Source organism: Gossypium arboreum, chromosome 7 (genome assembly GCF_025698485.1).
Source record: "Gossypium arboreum isolate Shixiya-1 chromosome 7, ASM2569848v2, whole genome shotgun sequence".
Classification (NCBI taxonomy): domain Eukaryota; kingdom Viridiplantae; phylum Streptophyta; class Magnoliopsida; order Malvales; family Malvaceae; genus Gossypium; species Gossypium arboreum.
Window position 1 is genome coordinate 13,226,244 of NC_069076.1, and position 15,518 is coordinate 13,241,761.

At 34.4% G+C, this 15,518-nt stretch overlaps 2 protein-coding genes and 1 long non-coding RNA gene across 3 annotated transcripts; 1 reads left to right on the forward strand and 2 right to left on the reverse strand.

Moving 5' to 3' along the window:
• Positions 1-347: 347 nt before the first annotated feature.
• LOC128295625 (uncharacterized) lies at positions 348-1,227 on the reverse strand. Its single transcript, XR_008286181.1, has 2 exons — positions 1,171-1,227; positions 348-555 (listed from the first exon to the last, which is right to left on the reverse strand). It is a non-coding gene; the product is annotated as an uncharacterized LOC128295625 (long non-coding RNA).
• A 2,563-nt stretch (positions 1,228-3,790) lies between these two features.
• On the forward strand, positions 3,791-6,036 carry LOC108482683 (pentatricopeptide repeat-containing protein At4g14850). The gene has a single exon (XM_017785807.2). It carries the CDS (start codon positions 3,877-3,879, stop codon positions 5,932-5,934), a length of 2,058 nt encoding a protein of 685 aa, XP_017641296.1. The 5' UTR covers positions 3,791-3,876; the 3' UTR covers positions 5,935-6,036.
• A 7,218-nt stretch (positions 6,037-13,254) lies between these two features.
• Positions 13,255-15,188, reverse strand: LOC108474010 (anthocyanidin 3-O-glucosyltransferase 2-like). Its single transcript, XM_017775910.2, has one exon. The coding sequence runs from the start codon at positions 14,996-14,998 to the stop codon at positions 13,559-13,561; it is 1,440 nt and encodes a 479-aa protein (XP_017631399.1). The 5' UTR covers positions 14,999-15,188; the 3' UTR covers positions 13,255-13,558.
• Between the last annotated feature and the right edge of the window lie 330 nt (positions 15,189-15,518).

Sequence of the window (15,518 nt, forward strand, 5' to 3'; positions counted from 1 at the left end):
ACTAGACTCAACAAGGATTATAACCATATAAAGTATACCTTCTAATTAGTTTTGTAAAATTTATGGTGAATTTCCAAAGTTGAAACAGGGGTTCCAGAAATTGCTCTGACCCTATTTCACTAAAACTCAGTTATATCATGAAATATAATACCTTTACCTATTTTTCTTATTCCATAAGAAAATAGACATAATAAGCTTTAATTTCATATATTATTCATCTTCAAACTATGTTTATAAAATTTTAGTGATTTTTCAAAGTTACGTCATTGCTGTTACTTGAATCTGTTTTTAGGTTACTTTCACATTTTCATAATTTTCATGTGATAATCACCATTCAATCATACATATTAATAAACATGCATATCATCGGCCATTTTTATTAGCTAATCACTAGCAAGTATTTACACATCATTCATTGTTCATATTATACCAAAAGTGGCTAAGTTTCTATACATGCCATACACAAAACAAAACGTCTAATTATACCGAGTTATTTCTTTGATAGTGTGATCGGCCTCCGACGTTTCCTTCGATCCCCGAGTGGCTAGATAAGTACTATAAGAAGAAGAAAATAAAGAGATTAAGCACTAGGCTTAGTAAGCTTACAAGCAAATAAATCACAACATTCAACACAATGGATAATTATGCATAATATCATCTAACATCATAAATTTCTTTACTTCTCAATTTCTATCTTCTTCTTTATTCCCTTACCTTCTTTCTTACGACCTTTCCTTTTCATAAGTATAATCTACTTTTCCTTTGCTGTTAATTCACTGTAATTTAACTCGTATCCTGACCCGTTGAACCACTCGGAATACTAAGGATACTAGGTCGCTTCTGTCTATCAATATCTCGCCAATGCCATGTCTTTGACATGGACTTACATGAATTATTCTGTCTCCAATGCCATATATAATATGGACTTACATGGCTCAATCCTGTCTCCAAAGCCATATTTCTAATATGGACTTACATGGCTCATTTCGTTCGTCTGTCAACCCTAATATCCTAACATTCCTAGGGTTCAACCGGCTTTCTAACACTTTTCCTCTGTCACTTCACCTTAAATTCGACTTTAAATATTTTCATAACATAAATATATAAATGCTGAAATTGACAATAATAATGTAAAATAAAAGAATATTGCATTTATTTCTGTAAACTTACCTCGATACAAAATGTGACTAAACTTTACAATTTAGTCCTTTACTTTTTCTTTTCCCGATCTACTCTCGAATTTCGCTCTTCTTGATCTATAATAGCAAATTTAGCTTATTTAATATCAACATTTATCAAAACAACCCTTTACTCAAACTTTGGAAAAATTACATTTTGCCCTAAACTTTCACATATTTGCACTTTTGCCCCAAGGCTCGTAAATTAAACTTCATCCTATTTTCTTATGTTTTATGACATTCTGATCATTTTTCCTTCTATGGCAACATCAAATTCACACACTAACATGTACTTATGACTATTAGGTATTTTTACCGATTAAGCCTTTTACTCGTTTTCACTTAAAACCAAGTAGCACAAGTTGTCTAACATAATTTAAAACCTCATATTCCATCATAAAACATCAAAATACACAAATTTCACCTATGGGTATTTTTCCAAATTTGATTCCTAACTTAAATTATTGCTAGCATAAGCTTTATCGAGCTAGGGACTTCAAAAACGTAAAGATCATTAAAACGGGCTTGGAATCACTTACTATGAAGCTTGAAAGTTGAATAAACCCCAGCTATGGAGAGAGGTAAGGTTCTGCTGGTAACTTGAAGAAGATGATACAATTTTATCATCTTTTTCACCTTTTATTAATGTTAATAACCAAATGACCAAAATGCCCTCCTTACTAAACTTTCAAAAATTCCTTCCATGTCCTAATTTTGTCCATGAACTTAAAATTGGTCAAATTACCATTTAAGATCTCCTAATTAATATTCCAAAATAATTTCATACTAAAACTTCTAGAATGCAAGTTTTGCAAATTATTCGATTTAGTCCCTAACCTCAATTTAAGCACTTTATGCATAGAATTTTATCACGAAATTTTCACACAATCATGTAATCATACCATGAACCTCAAAATAATAATATATATATATATATATATATATTTTTTACCCTAAATTTGTGGTTTCGCAACCACTTTATTAGCTTAGGCCCTATTTCGAATGTTACAATATTTATCTACAAGATAAACATTCTATTATTTTAATAAGATTTAATATTAAATTTAATCTAATATTTATCTTGAATAAAGATTATATTAATTTAATATTAAAGTGATAAAGTTTAATTATAGTTGAACTCTCTACACTCTCCTTATATAAAGAGAGCACTGAGTTAATTTGAATTCAAGAGAAAGTTGTAGAGAGAAAATTCTTTGAAGAGATTATTCCAAAAAATTTCTAGAGATATTTTTCTGATTTACAACTTGAACCAAAAGTTTAGAGAAATTGTTAAATCACCTCACTGGAAATTTTTGTGAAAAATTTTCTGATTCAAAGCGAGCTCAATCGAAAAGGTATAATTTTGATTAAGTGTTTATTACTTTAGATATCACAACCAAGATCTAATTTTGGAACAAAAAATTAAAACTCTAGTTTTTCCCTAAATTTATTTTCTGTTGCATTTTTCAAACTCGTTTGTCCAACAATGGGGAGGGTATCGATACTCGGCCAATTTTTCTTTAATTTTCAAAACATCGAATCTTAAAACGGTATCAACACTAGGTAAGATATCAATAAATTTTGAAAGGTATCGACACTTTCTTTAAGGTATCAGTACTTTTTGTTTTTGCTTAATTTCTTGAACATCGTAAGTTTAAATCAGTATCGGTATCAGGCAGGGGCATTGGTTAAGGAATGAGATGAACAATCATCGCATCACAATTTTTAAATACTTATTAAGAAGTCTTTTTTAATTGTTTTAATTTTACTCATTAAAGATGTGATGAATTGTGATATATTAATGGTGCATAGAGCCCTATCAAGGATAGTGAATGAAATATAATCTATTTATTTTGTATCGTTTTTTTTTTAAATGGAAAAGGTTTCTTTAGTTTAAAACATATTTGCTTTTTGTTATAAAACAAAGGTAAATTACACTAGTAGTCATCCAACTATTAGTATTTTTTTTAATCACTCAACTATGAAAAGTTACAAAATGATCATCTAACTATTCAACTTTGTCTTTTTTTTATCACCAGATGATTAACAAAGGCAACTCTCAATATTTATACATTGTGTCAATTTAGTCTTGATTCTAAAAAAAATCTAACCCTCAACATTTACACATTGTGTAATTTGGTCTATATTGCATTTCTGCTTTTCATTGTAACCCTTTCACCTAAAAAGCTAAAAAAACAAATTTATCAACTAAATTTTATTGAAAATATACAAAATTGAAAACACTAAAAGGTCCAAGATAATAATTTTTATCTCTTCTCATTCTCTTAAAATTAACCCTCAATGTCACAAAGAAAAGTAAAATTGTAAAAAAATGACCAATTACACAATTTGTAGATGTTAATGGTTAAATATTTTTAGAATCAAGACTAAATTAACATATTTATCAATGTTGAGGGTTAAAGATAGTATTATGCCAATTTTAAAAACCAAAAAAGACAATTGAATAGTTGAGTGACCAATTTGTAACTTTTTATAATTAGGTGACCAAAAATATTTACTAATATTTTGTAATTTTTGTAATAAAAAAATTAACTAATGTGAATATTAGTAACTTTAAAAATAAAACAAATTTAATTTATAAGGACACAATATAACATTTCAAAGTCATCTGTCCTGTATTCAAAGCTTTGCCGCCATAAATCCCGAACCATGATCATACCCTCCACCACTAAAACCAATGCCATTTCTCACCGCCAACGAGCTAGGGTTCCTCCTCGAATCCGCCATCTCCACTCGGTCCCTCCTATTCGGCCGAGTCACTCACGCCCACATTCTCAGAACTCTTGAAATCCCTCTCCCTTCTTTCCTGTCCAACCACCTCATCAACATGTACTCCAAACTCAACCTCCCCAACTCCGCCCACCTCGTCCTCTTGCAAACCCCGCCTCACTCACGTTCCGTCGTCACTTGGACGGCCCTCATTTCGGGTCATGTCCAGAACGGGCTTTTCTCTTCCGCTCTCCTCCATTTTTCCCGCATGCGTAGAGAACGAATTTCTCCCAACGATTTCACCTTCCCTTGCGCTTTCAAGGCATCCGCCTCGCTTCGGCTACCTGTTGTGGGAAAGCAACTTCACGCGCTGGCTTTAAAGTCTGCCCAGATTTTCGATTGCTTTGTTGGGTGTAGTTGTTTCGATATGTATATGAAAACGGGGCTTAGAGATGAAGCAACCAAATTGTTTGAAGAAATGCCTGAGAGAAGTATTGCAATGTGGAATGCAAATATTTCTAATGCGGTGCTTGATGGGAAGCCGAATATAGCTGTGAATGTTTTTATTCAGTTTAGAAGGATTGGCGGCGAACCTGATCAGGTTACCTTCTGCGTTTTCCTTAATGCGTGTTCAGATGCTTTGTATTTGGATTTAGGGAGGCAGTTACATGGATATGTGATCCGAAGCGGTTTTGATCGGAATTTGTCCGTCTGCAATGGACTTGTTGATTTTTATGGCAAGTGTAAGGAGGTGGAAGGCGCGATGATGGTTTTTGATGGGATGGAGAAAAGAAATGCTGTTTCTTGGTGCTCATTGATATCTGCTTATGAGCAAAACTACGAAGAAGAGAATGCCTGTGGAATGTTTTTGGAGGCAAGGAAAGAAGGGATCGAACCTACTGATTTTATGGTCTCGAGTGTTATCAGTGCTTGTGCGGGGATGGCGGGGCTTGAGTTGGGTAGATCAATTCATGCACTTGCTGTTAAGGCTTGTGTTGAAGGGAATGTTTTCGTTGGGAGTGCGTTAGTCGATATGTATGGTAAATGTGGAAGCATTGATGACTCAGAGCAAGCATTTTATGAGATACCTGTGAGGAATTTAGTTAGTTGGAATGCAATGATTGGTAGCTATGCTCATCAAGGGCTTGCTGATATGGCTTTGTCATTGTTTCAAGACATGTTGTCTTGGGGTGAAGTTGTTCCCAATTATGTGACTTTGGTTTGTGTATTATCAGCTTGTAGCAGAGCAGGGGCAGTAAGAATGGGCATGGAAATTTTCAAATCAATGAAGGAAAGGTTTCGAATTCAACCAAGGGCAGAGCATTATGCTTGCATTGTGGACTTGTTAGGGAGAGCTGGGATGGTTGAGCGTGCTTATGAGTTTATCAGGGAAATGCCAATCCATCCTACGATTTCCATCTGGGGGGCACTTTTGAACGCCTGTAGGGTGTATAAGAAACCAGAATTGGGGAAGATAGCAGCTAATAAACTATTCAAACTTGATCCTAAAGATTCGGGCAACCATGTGTTGCTATCTAATCTGTTTGCGTCTACTGGGAGGTGGGAGGAGGCTGATCTTGTGAGGAAGGAGATGAAAGATGTTGGGATAAAAAAGGGTGCAGGTTGCAGTTGGATCACAGTAAAGAACAAAGTCCACACCTTCCAAGCAAAGGATACTTCACATGAGATGAATTCTAAGATACAAGAAATGTTGGCTAAACTCGGGAATGACATGAAGGCAGCTGGCTATGTTCCGGACATCGATTTTGCACTCTTCGACTTAGAAGAAGAAGAGAAAATGTCAGAGGTTGGGTACCATAGTGAGAAGATTGCTCTTGCCTTTGGTCTTATAGTTATACCTCCTGGAGTACCTATAAGAATCACAAAAAACCTTAGAATTTGTGGAGATTGCCATAGTGCCTTCAAGTTCATATCAGGGATTGTTGGGAGAGAAATTATTGTTAGAGATAATAACCGGTTTCATCGATTTAGGGACAGGCAATGCTCTTGTAGAGATTATTGGTGAATAGTTTTTTATATGATCAACCGAATTTTTTGATGGAATACAATCAATAGTTTTTGTTTGAAAAAAAAATCTAAGCAACTCATAGAATAATAAAAAACAAGGGAGCTGAATATTAGAAAGAGAGAATATAATTAATTATTTTAAATGGTTTGGTATTTCGATTACACAGATGAAGAATTTCATGGTTTCTCAATTAAAATATTAAACTCCTAGAATATTTTTAAAAATTATATAATACATTCTGGTTAAATTTAAAATTTTCATTAGAATGACTTTTTTTAATATTTTTATATTTAAATATGTTATATATGAGAAAGAACTAAAAATCCAACAAAACAATAATTATTAATATTTTATGATTAGAGGTTTTCATGAATAAGTTTTTTTCTCGAACAATTTTATTATAAATTTTGATTATATCTTTTTTTTTTTTTTTTGACATAATGTTTAGAGCTGCTCATAACCTCTCCTCAACCCATAAATAGGATGATAATCTGGCAACAATACGCATGTCAATCGAACTAAAAATCAATTGACAACTATAATTAGAGTTAATCATTATAAAACACAATGAATTGCTAAACAATATATATTCAGACCTATACTATTATAAATTTGTATAGAGCTCTCACAAGTAAGATATAAATAAGTATGAATTGAGAACTCACACATAGTTTATATTGAACAAAACTTAAACATAGGATCTTAAAATTTCCCAAGACCTTAAAAGTTATCATTAAGCCAATACCTCATTGCCTCTAAGTTTATATATATTTTTAAATTTATAAATTATAATTATATTTTATTTTTATATTTTATTTTATGTATATTTGTAATAATATTTTATGCAAATACATGGTAAATATTAAAATTTTAATTTAATCATGTATATTAACTTTGAGAAAATTATTTTTACTTTTATATTTTAATAAATTTCCTTTCCATTAAAACCTTCTACATAATGCTATCTAATTAAGTTTACATAAAAATAATTTAATGAATGTATCTTAAAATTAAATAAAACTTTGAATTAATATGCAATATTATACATAAACATAAAACTTTAATTTTAATTTAATTTTTACATACAAGTAATATTATTAAATATGTGGCACTATTTTTATTAAACTATGTGTTAATACGATGTGATATTTTACTAAGCTAAAATATAAATGAATAAATTTAAAAGATTTTAACATAAATTTAAAGTAGGCTTTTTTAAATAATTTAAAAATTTTCAAATTGTTAAAATGATAAAAAACGTGTATTTTTAATAGTAGAAATATTTTTTAAAAAATCTAATTCAATTGTGAGTTTTTTTACCTACATAATAATAAAAAAACAAATATCTAAACGATATGCCAATACCATTTTTTTTCAAAATGGTATGTTTGCAACACTGCCAAGAGTGGAGGGAGAGAGATAGACATCACCACTTTTTTTTTTATTTAATCATTGAACAATTATTACCAAATGATGTGTTTAAAAAAAGGGTAAATTACACCAACAGTCACCCAACTTTAGGGCAGCTGACAAAACAGTCACCTAGGTTTCATTTCAGTCACTCAACTTTCGAAAAGTTACAAAACAGTCACAATGTTATAAAAAAGTGACAAAATAGTCACTGATTAACAGTTACCGTTAAAGGATTAACAGAATTGCTGACGTGGCAAGTTAACTAGCTGATATGGCAAGTTAACTTGCCACGATGGATGAGTAGTCAAAAGTCAAACAAGAAAAGAAAAAGATGATTGGTCAGAATGATTTTTTCTTCTTTTTCTTCTCATCTTTCTCTTCTTCTTCTTCTCCCTCAACCTCTTTCTCTTTATGCTTCTTTTTTTTTTCTTGTTCTTCTCTCTTTTTTCTTCATCTTCTTTCTCCTACAACAAAACAATGGCTACAAATCAGGAGCCACAACAACAGTTGCTGAACAAACCCAAGCCACCCGCATCTCTAAAAAACCTTGGGATTACCATGAACCAGTGGATGAAGGATAATTACTAGGATGAGACCATGAAGGCACTAGAAAATCTGACCCACTTACCTGGCTTTGATTAGACGACTGCCTGAAAAAGTCCAATTGTTGATGCTCACCAAAAACCTGAGGAAAAGAAGCAGAGGAAGAAGAAGATGATGAAGTAGCTGAAGGAGGAGCTATAAATGAAGAAGGAAAAGGTGACAATTATTTTTAAATCGGCATGAGAGCCAACTGTTTTCACTACAAGCAGATAACTAGACAGTCATATGGTCCTCAAACTCGAGTTCCTCCTAGTTCTTTGCACCAAAACCACGAGGGCTTGGCCTTGTTGATGCCGTGTCTGCAAACTGCCTTCTCGACTCTGATCTCCTCTTTCTTCTAGCTGTACTAGGAGGAGCCTAATACATCGGAGAAAAATGCAAACATCAATTATTACAGAATCTAACTTGCCAAAAATCACTGAATATGCATTATGAGTCTTGATAGGATTCCATCAATCATGAACCAATTTTATAGTCATATGAATGAAACTTTCTGCGTAAGTGTGCATGTGTAGAGTTGCGGACAAGGTACTGTTTGTTCTGCTTTCATTGCATCATCGAGATTGCTTAATGTAGGAATAAAACCACCCTCCATGATACCCATCCAATTCTTCATGTGAACTCGCATTTGGAAGAGTTGAGCAACAAGTTGACTCACCTATTATTGATCCCATAAATTATATCTCATTCATAAGTTGTTAAAATTTTAAAAATCCTACAAGTAGCGGTAATCCATACATGCTGTTCTGTTTTACCAGAATCTTTAGTAATTCTTCTCCTCTTGTCAGGAGACTCGACCAATAACTCTGGCTTCTCCCTTTCCTCTGAAAATAAAATGAAAGGAGAAAGAAGCAAAACAAGAGACATTGTTTGCAAGTGGTAATGCTAGCTCATTGCAACTTGAGTTCTAAAATTAGCATGAGAGCCAACTGTTTTTAATTTGTTCAACTTTATTAGGTCTATAACTTGAAGAACAACAGGGATTTGTTGAGGAATAGGCAGGGTGGAGGTTGTTGAGCAACCGGATTCATTTGAACAAACTCCATGAACCACTCGTTCATCATTTGGAAAAAGGCTTGTTTAGCCTCTCCCTCGTGGCTACTCGTTACAGGCCTAGAATCTGATGGCGCTGCCCCTTGAGCAAGAGCAGGTGCATTACTCACTACATCATCAGCTACAGCTCATTCAGGATCCATTATTATACAAAAACACAATTTAAGCTGTCAAGAATCATCATACTATTGCAGAGTATATATGGCATGTATAGCTAGACTCTTACACACGCTATGTTAGTTCTAGAATCGACTAAACCGTAGCTCTGATACCAATAAATATAACACCCCTAACTCGTATCTGTCATCGGAGTAGGGTTACGAGGTATTATCGATCTATACACAAAGTGTAACCTACATTTATCAACCATAAAGCATTCATTCTCATAAATCATTCAACACATTCACATTTTCCCTTATAAGGGCCTACAAGGCCTTAAACATGCGTTAGAAGTAGTTCAGGACTAAACTGATATCATACCAAAATTTTGGAAACTTAGTAAAATCTCAACCATATAGGGGTCACATGCCCGTGTGAACAGGCCGCGTGCCTCACACGACTCCAGACACGCCCTTGTCTCAGGTCGTGTTGTAACAGGGCATACATACTGACTTAGGTCACATGGCCAATCACACGCCCGTGTGTCTAGCCCGTCTGCCCTTCGAAATGGTCACACACGCCCATGTACTAGGCCGTGCCAAAACTGTAAGGTATACTGACTTGTACCACACGGCCATTCACACGCTCGTGTGTGAGACTGTGTGGAGCATACTGACTTCATTTTAATAACAACACCAGGGGACACACGGCTGTATAACATTACCCTGTGTCACACACGGCTGAGACACACGCTCGTGTGGACAAAAATAGGCCATTTCTAAGGCCAATTTGCCACCCTTATTCATGCACACCTAAACAATCAAAATGGTACCATTTCATCATTCAATTATGCAGTCAAAATCATCAACCAAATGCACAATTCATACAATATCCATTTCAACCAATTTCAATACTCAATTCAATGTTATTTACCTAATCAATTACTTATCAAATCAAATTCTAAAATCATACTTCATTAAAGCATTTCTCAAGCATTTAAACTCCACAATTTAATTAACCGTACTCATACCAAACATGCCAAAATAAGCCATTTCTATTTGCCAAAAATACATCAATATTAACATCATTTACAAGCCAACTCTCATAGTTATAATCACAACCAAAACACGACATCTAGCCTATACATGCCATGGACCATATATACACAACTCAAAAGTACCAAATAGATGTCTGATAGTGTAATGATATTCCCAACGATTCCCGGATCCAAACTCGCCTTGATTCACTATAAAACATAGAAAAATAACACGAAGTAAGCTTCATAGCTTTGTAAGCTCATATGTAAATAACTTAATTCATCGAATAAATGTAAATCAACTAATTTCACATTAACTACAAACCTTTCTCATGTCTTAGAACATGATTAAATACAATCTCATTGAACTTTCTCTATTTAATACTTGAATAGGTTTTGTACATACCTGTATCGTCTCGTGCTAACCTTTTTTTTCAACCACATCATTCGTTTACCCATTGAACCATTCAGAATAGAAATTGGATACTCAATAGCCTTATACGATAAGTACCTATACCATGGTTCGTAGCTAAATCAAGGTAACTTATCCGTAAAACAATTATCATGGCTCGAAGCCAAATCATTCGATATGCATGGCCCAAAGCCAAATTGATATAACTCATGCCCGAAGTGCTAATATCATGGCCCGAAGCCAACTAAACTTATCATTTAATAACAAGACACTAGTATCCAAATCTATTCCTAAAGTTCAACCGGGACTTTACACTTTCCATTTCTATCATTGAATGCATTCGTAGAGTCGTTTTCACAATTTGAACATAATCCATAATCTTATAATCATAGTTTATGCAATATCAAAGCTTTTAACATACTTTTATAATGAAATTACCATATACGAACATACCTCGATTATGAAAACGGTGAAATGAGTCAATTACTCGATAATCTTGCCTTTCCCTCAATTTAATTCCAGATTCCTCTTTTCTTGATCTAAATATATTCAAAATTAACTTCTTTAATCAACCACTCATTCAATTTAGTCCAAAACATACATTTAGCCCTATTTGCACTTTAGCCCCTAAACTTTTACATTTTTAACAATTTAGTCCCTATTTCACAAATACACAAAATTCAAATATTTTCAATAAACCCAAGTTTAGCTGAATTACCATAGTGCCCCTAGCAGCCCATAACTTTCATTTATTTCACATTTTAACCACTCAATTTGCACATTTCATAATTTAATCCCTATTATACATTTTCATCAAAAATCACTTTACAAAACATGAAAATCTATCATAAAAAATTCATATTTCATCTTCAAACACCAAAGAACACATAAACCCATCAATGAAAACTCTTAAAATCTTTAACAGTTTCGAAATTAAAGGTATGGGCTAGCTAGATTGAGCTGCAACGATTACAAAAACATAGAAATTATCAAAAATCAAGCTAAAACTGTCACTTAATTGGCAATTATAGCATAGCCGAATGTAAACCCTAACAATGATATATTTTGCTCTTGAATTTCGGTGATGGAAGATGAAATTAGATGATAAAATGTTTGGTTTTATTTATTTTAACATAATTAACTAATTTACCTTTTTAACCTTAGTAAATAACCATCAAAATACTTTAATACATGTCCATAAAAGTCCAGTAATATTTAAAATGGTCTAATTACCATTTAAGGCCATCATATTTAAAAGCCACAGCTATTTGACACCTTTAACAAATAGAATGCAACTTTTGCATTTTATGCGATTTAGTCCTTTTTCTCAAATTGACTATTCAAACAATAAAATGAACTCACGAAATCTTCACACATATCAAATAATATGTCATAAATACCAAAAATAATATTAAAATAATTTCCCAACATCGGATCTGTGGTTTCGAAACCACTATTCCGATTTAGCTAAAACCGGGCTGTTACAGCAAATCTAATATGATTCATTGAGATCTAAAAATCTAACCTGTGTAGTGTGAATTACCATGCTTTTTGTCCTATTATTAGACAACAGCATGTCCTACATGCTCATCACTCTGATTTTGAATATACATGTCATGATACATTGTATGGGGTTTGGGATGATGTCAAATGATGAAGTTTCTGGCAGTTTAATGATCTGTATTATCTGGTGGTTTATCCACAACTCTGTCTGGCAGCTTGTCTGCAATTATGGTGGCTTAACCACGCATATCTGATCTGGCAATTTTAACTGTAAATCTGGTGGTACTGTCCACAATTATCTATTGGTGTGATTTGGGTGGAAGAGTTCTGGGAACTTTATTTTGGTGTGTAGCGGAGATGAGTAAGATATTTCTGAAAATTTTGCATTCTGATTTTCTGAAAAACACAACATTGGCCTAACTCCTCCATTGATGGTCTTTATGTGATAGCATCTTTTGGCTTGAATGCAGTTGGCATATTGTTTTCGTGTTGTTGTTGTAATTGAAATGTTAAGTATTACTATAGGTCTCACAAACTTGTACCATGTTAATTTTTATGGAAACAGTATGTCACGTCGTGATGACGTATCCCCAACGTCGCAACGAGGAACAACCAATGATTCATGTTGCGGTGACGTGTACTCAAGGTCACGACGAGCCTAATTCAGAGAGTTACATTGCAATGAGGAGATCCCGATGTCACAACGTCAACTCAAAGTTTTGAAATATTTACAATTTGGTCTTACTTCAATATCGAGTTAGCAAAAGAGCTTTTGTAAGCTCATATGACACCCACAAACGATTATGCACCATTTTATACATATGTGTTACTTATATATGAATGTTTAATGGATTTTAATCGAATTTAAATTAATCATAGTTGCTCCGAAAATAAATGTGACACCTTGTAGGTCAGATCCAGTGACCGGGTTAGGTAACTAGGTGTTACACTGCTTATTTTACTTACAAATTGTACTCACTAAAACAACTTACAAATGAATAGGTCAAGTGCTAAAACTCTCAATATATCTAACCTATGCAAGTCTAAAATTTATTAAGTATTATTGGACTTGATAAAAATATCAATTATAATATTAATCCCCACCAACCTAGCCAATAAACTAGGATTATCAATATCCTGATAAAGTTTAAGATAAATCAAATAATTTCAAGATATTTTCACAAAATAAGAAATCCAATTTACTTAGTTCGAATTAATCTAATTTTTAAAGTTTTATTCCTTCATAAGATAAATTTTCACATATGAAACTTGAGTAGTTACACTCATAATCTCGTAACAACCTCAACATTATTAAAAATATTCTATAAAGAAACCCCTCTCCTGCACTAGGAGAAATAGCAATATATTATACATTTTATCACAAAATGAGTGTGCCAAATTTATATATTTCTAATATAAGTATATTAAATAAGCTAAGCTAAATCTTGATTTTGAATACATTATTTTAGAAATAATAATAGCAATGGCAATGTGCTGAAGTTTCATGGCATGTTGTCCACGACATCATCAATAAAACGACATAACGTGGAGTGTGAAGATCCACCGTCCTTCAAAGCCTTCCTACTCCGATCACTCATCTCTTTCATCCTCTTCCGAACGTCACTATCATGTTCCATCAACCGCCTAATTCCTCTCTCTATTGTTTCCGCCTTCACGAGTTCAACCTCACCCCCGCCATCTATCCTGTAGTCCATTTTAATCTCCACCGCTAATCCCAACTCCTTCACCAATTGCAACGCGTTCAGCTGTTGCTCTGCGTAGAGCGGCCACGTCGCCATTGGCACTCCAAACCATATACTCTCCAATGTCGAGTTCCAGCCGCAGTGCGACACAAACCCTCCTGTCGCAGGATGGCCCAAGATGGCCGATTGTGGTGCCCACCCTATGATCTTACCAATCTCAGCCGTTCGATCCAAGAATCCTTCCGGTAACACCTCTGCCACATTCTCGTAATCAGTCGGGTGTCCCATCTTACCGTTTACCTGCTCCGGGGCTCGACGTAGAGACCACAAGAATCGGTGCCCACTCTGCTCCAGGGCACAAGCGATTTCCTTTACCTGATTCGCACTAAAACTTCCCATGCTCCCAAAGCAAAGAAACACCACAGATGAACGTGGTTGTTGATCGAGCCATTGCATGATTGAGTCATAATTCTGATGGATCCCGCTAGAGCCTTCAGTATTCAATATGGGTCCCACCGGGTACACGGGTGGAAGCTTGCCATTAGAAAGGGAGTCAACTGCATGCGATTCGAGCTCTAAAAATGTATTTACCATGATGCCCTTCATTTCTCTCACTTGTTTCGCCATGGAAAGGAGTAAACCAAAACCTTCAGGCTTGAACGTTCCAGATGGAAAGAGTTTAGCGGAAACCGGGTTGACATAAGATGGAATAGTGAACTCAGTCTCCGAGTCTGTTAACTCAACGAACTCAAAATTTTGCTCATCATGAAGAGCTTGAATGAAAAATAGGAAGCCAAGAAAACCAGCACCCGAAGTGCAAAACAGATAGCTAGGAACGCCGAAGTCGTTAGCCAAGTCTCTAAAAGAAGTACAAAATAAGTCGAGAACAAACCCGGCGAGTCGAGGTGAGCCGGGAACTGAGTTCGAGTGCTCAACTATTTTGGTGACGGCCTCTCTCACAAGTGGTTCCTGGGTTTGAACTACACTCCTAATAAAGTTAGCCGCATCTATGTCTGAATCAGGTTGAGGGAGGTGAATGAATTTGATGCGAGTGGTGGTGGTGGCAGCGGTGAGGGAGTCGGCGTAGGCGGTGCGTTCAGCGCCGACGGGTTGCTTGATGATGAGAAAAGAGATGTAGAGGTTGGAATTGAGATCCACTAAAATCTTAGCCACTTCAACTGCGGATACCAAATGGCCCTTTGCGGGGAATGGGATGAACACTAGCTCCGCTTTCTTCATCGTCGAAATGAAAACGGAAACAGGAAAAGAGAAGTTAAGTGTGGAAGAGTTTAACAGCGAAGGATGGGAAAGCTGATTCGGTTTGTGTGGTTTAGTTTTCTCCCGCTTATTAATAAAGACAGAGTGCGTCAGTCAGAAAAGCTAAATGGTTTCAAGTATGATGTCATTGCTTTGCTGTCCAACGTCTGGAATTTATTGGAATCTTCATTGTTGAGTTACAACCGAATTAGCTTGTCAGAAATTTAATTCTATTGGACTGGATTAATTAGATAATAATAGAACCAAGCTTATTTTATTAAGGTTTATTTGATTGTGAGTTAGATTTAATTTTGGGCAAAATTAAATTAACAACTTTCTCTAGAATTTTAAAATTTTCTTCTTCTTTTTTTAGTCTTTTGCTTCATTTTTTTTTTTTTGGTTTTGCTTAACAGTCATGCTAGCTTTGACTATTATCCGTTTTTTTTTTCTCTCCCTCCAACTATCTCTTTATTTTTTTTTCTTTCTTTATTTTTGTTTGCAA

Coding starts and splice junctions, on each gene's coding strand:
- LOC108482683 (XM_017785807.2), top strand. CDS start 3,877: ATGCCATTTCTCACCGCCAACGAGCTAGGGTTCCTCCTCGAATCCGCC.
- LOC108474010 (XM_017775910.2), bottom strand. CDS start 14,998: ATGAAGAAAGCGGAGCTAGTGTTCATCCCATTCCCCGCAAAGGGCCAT.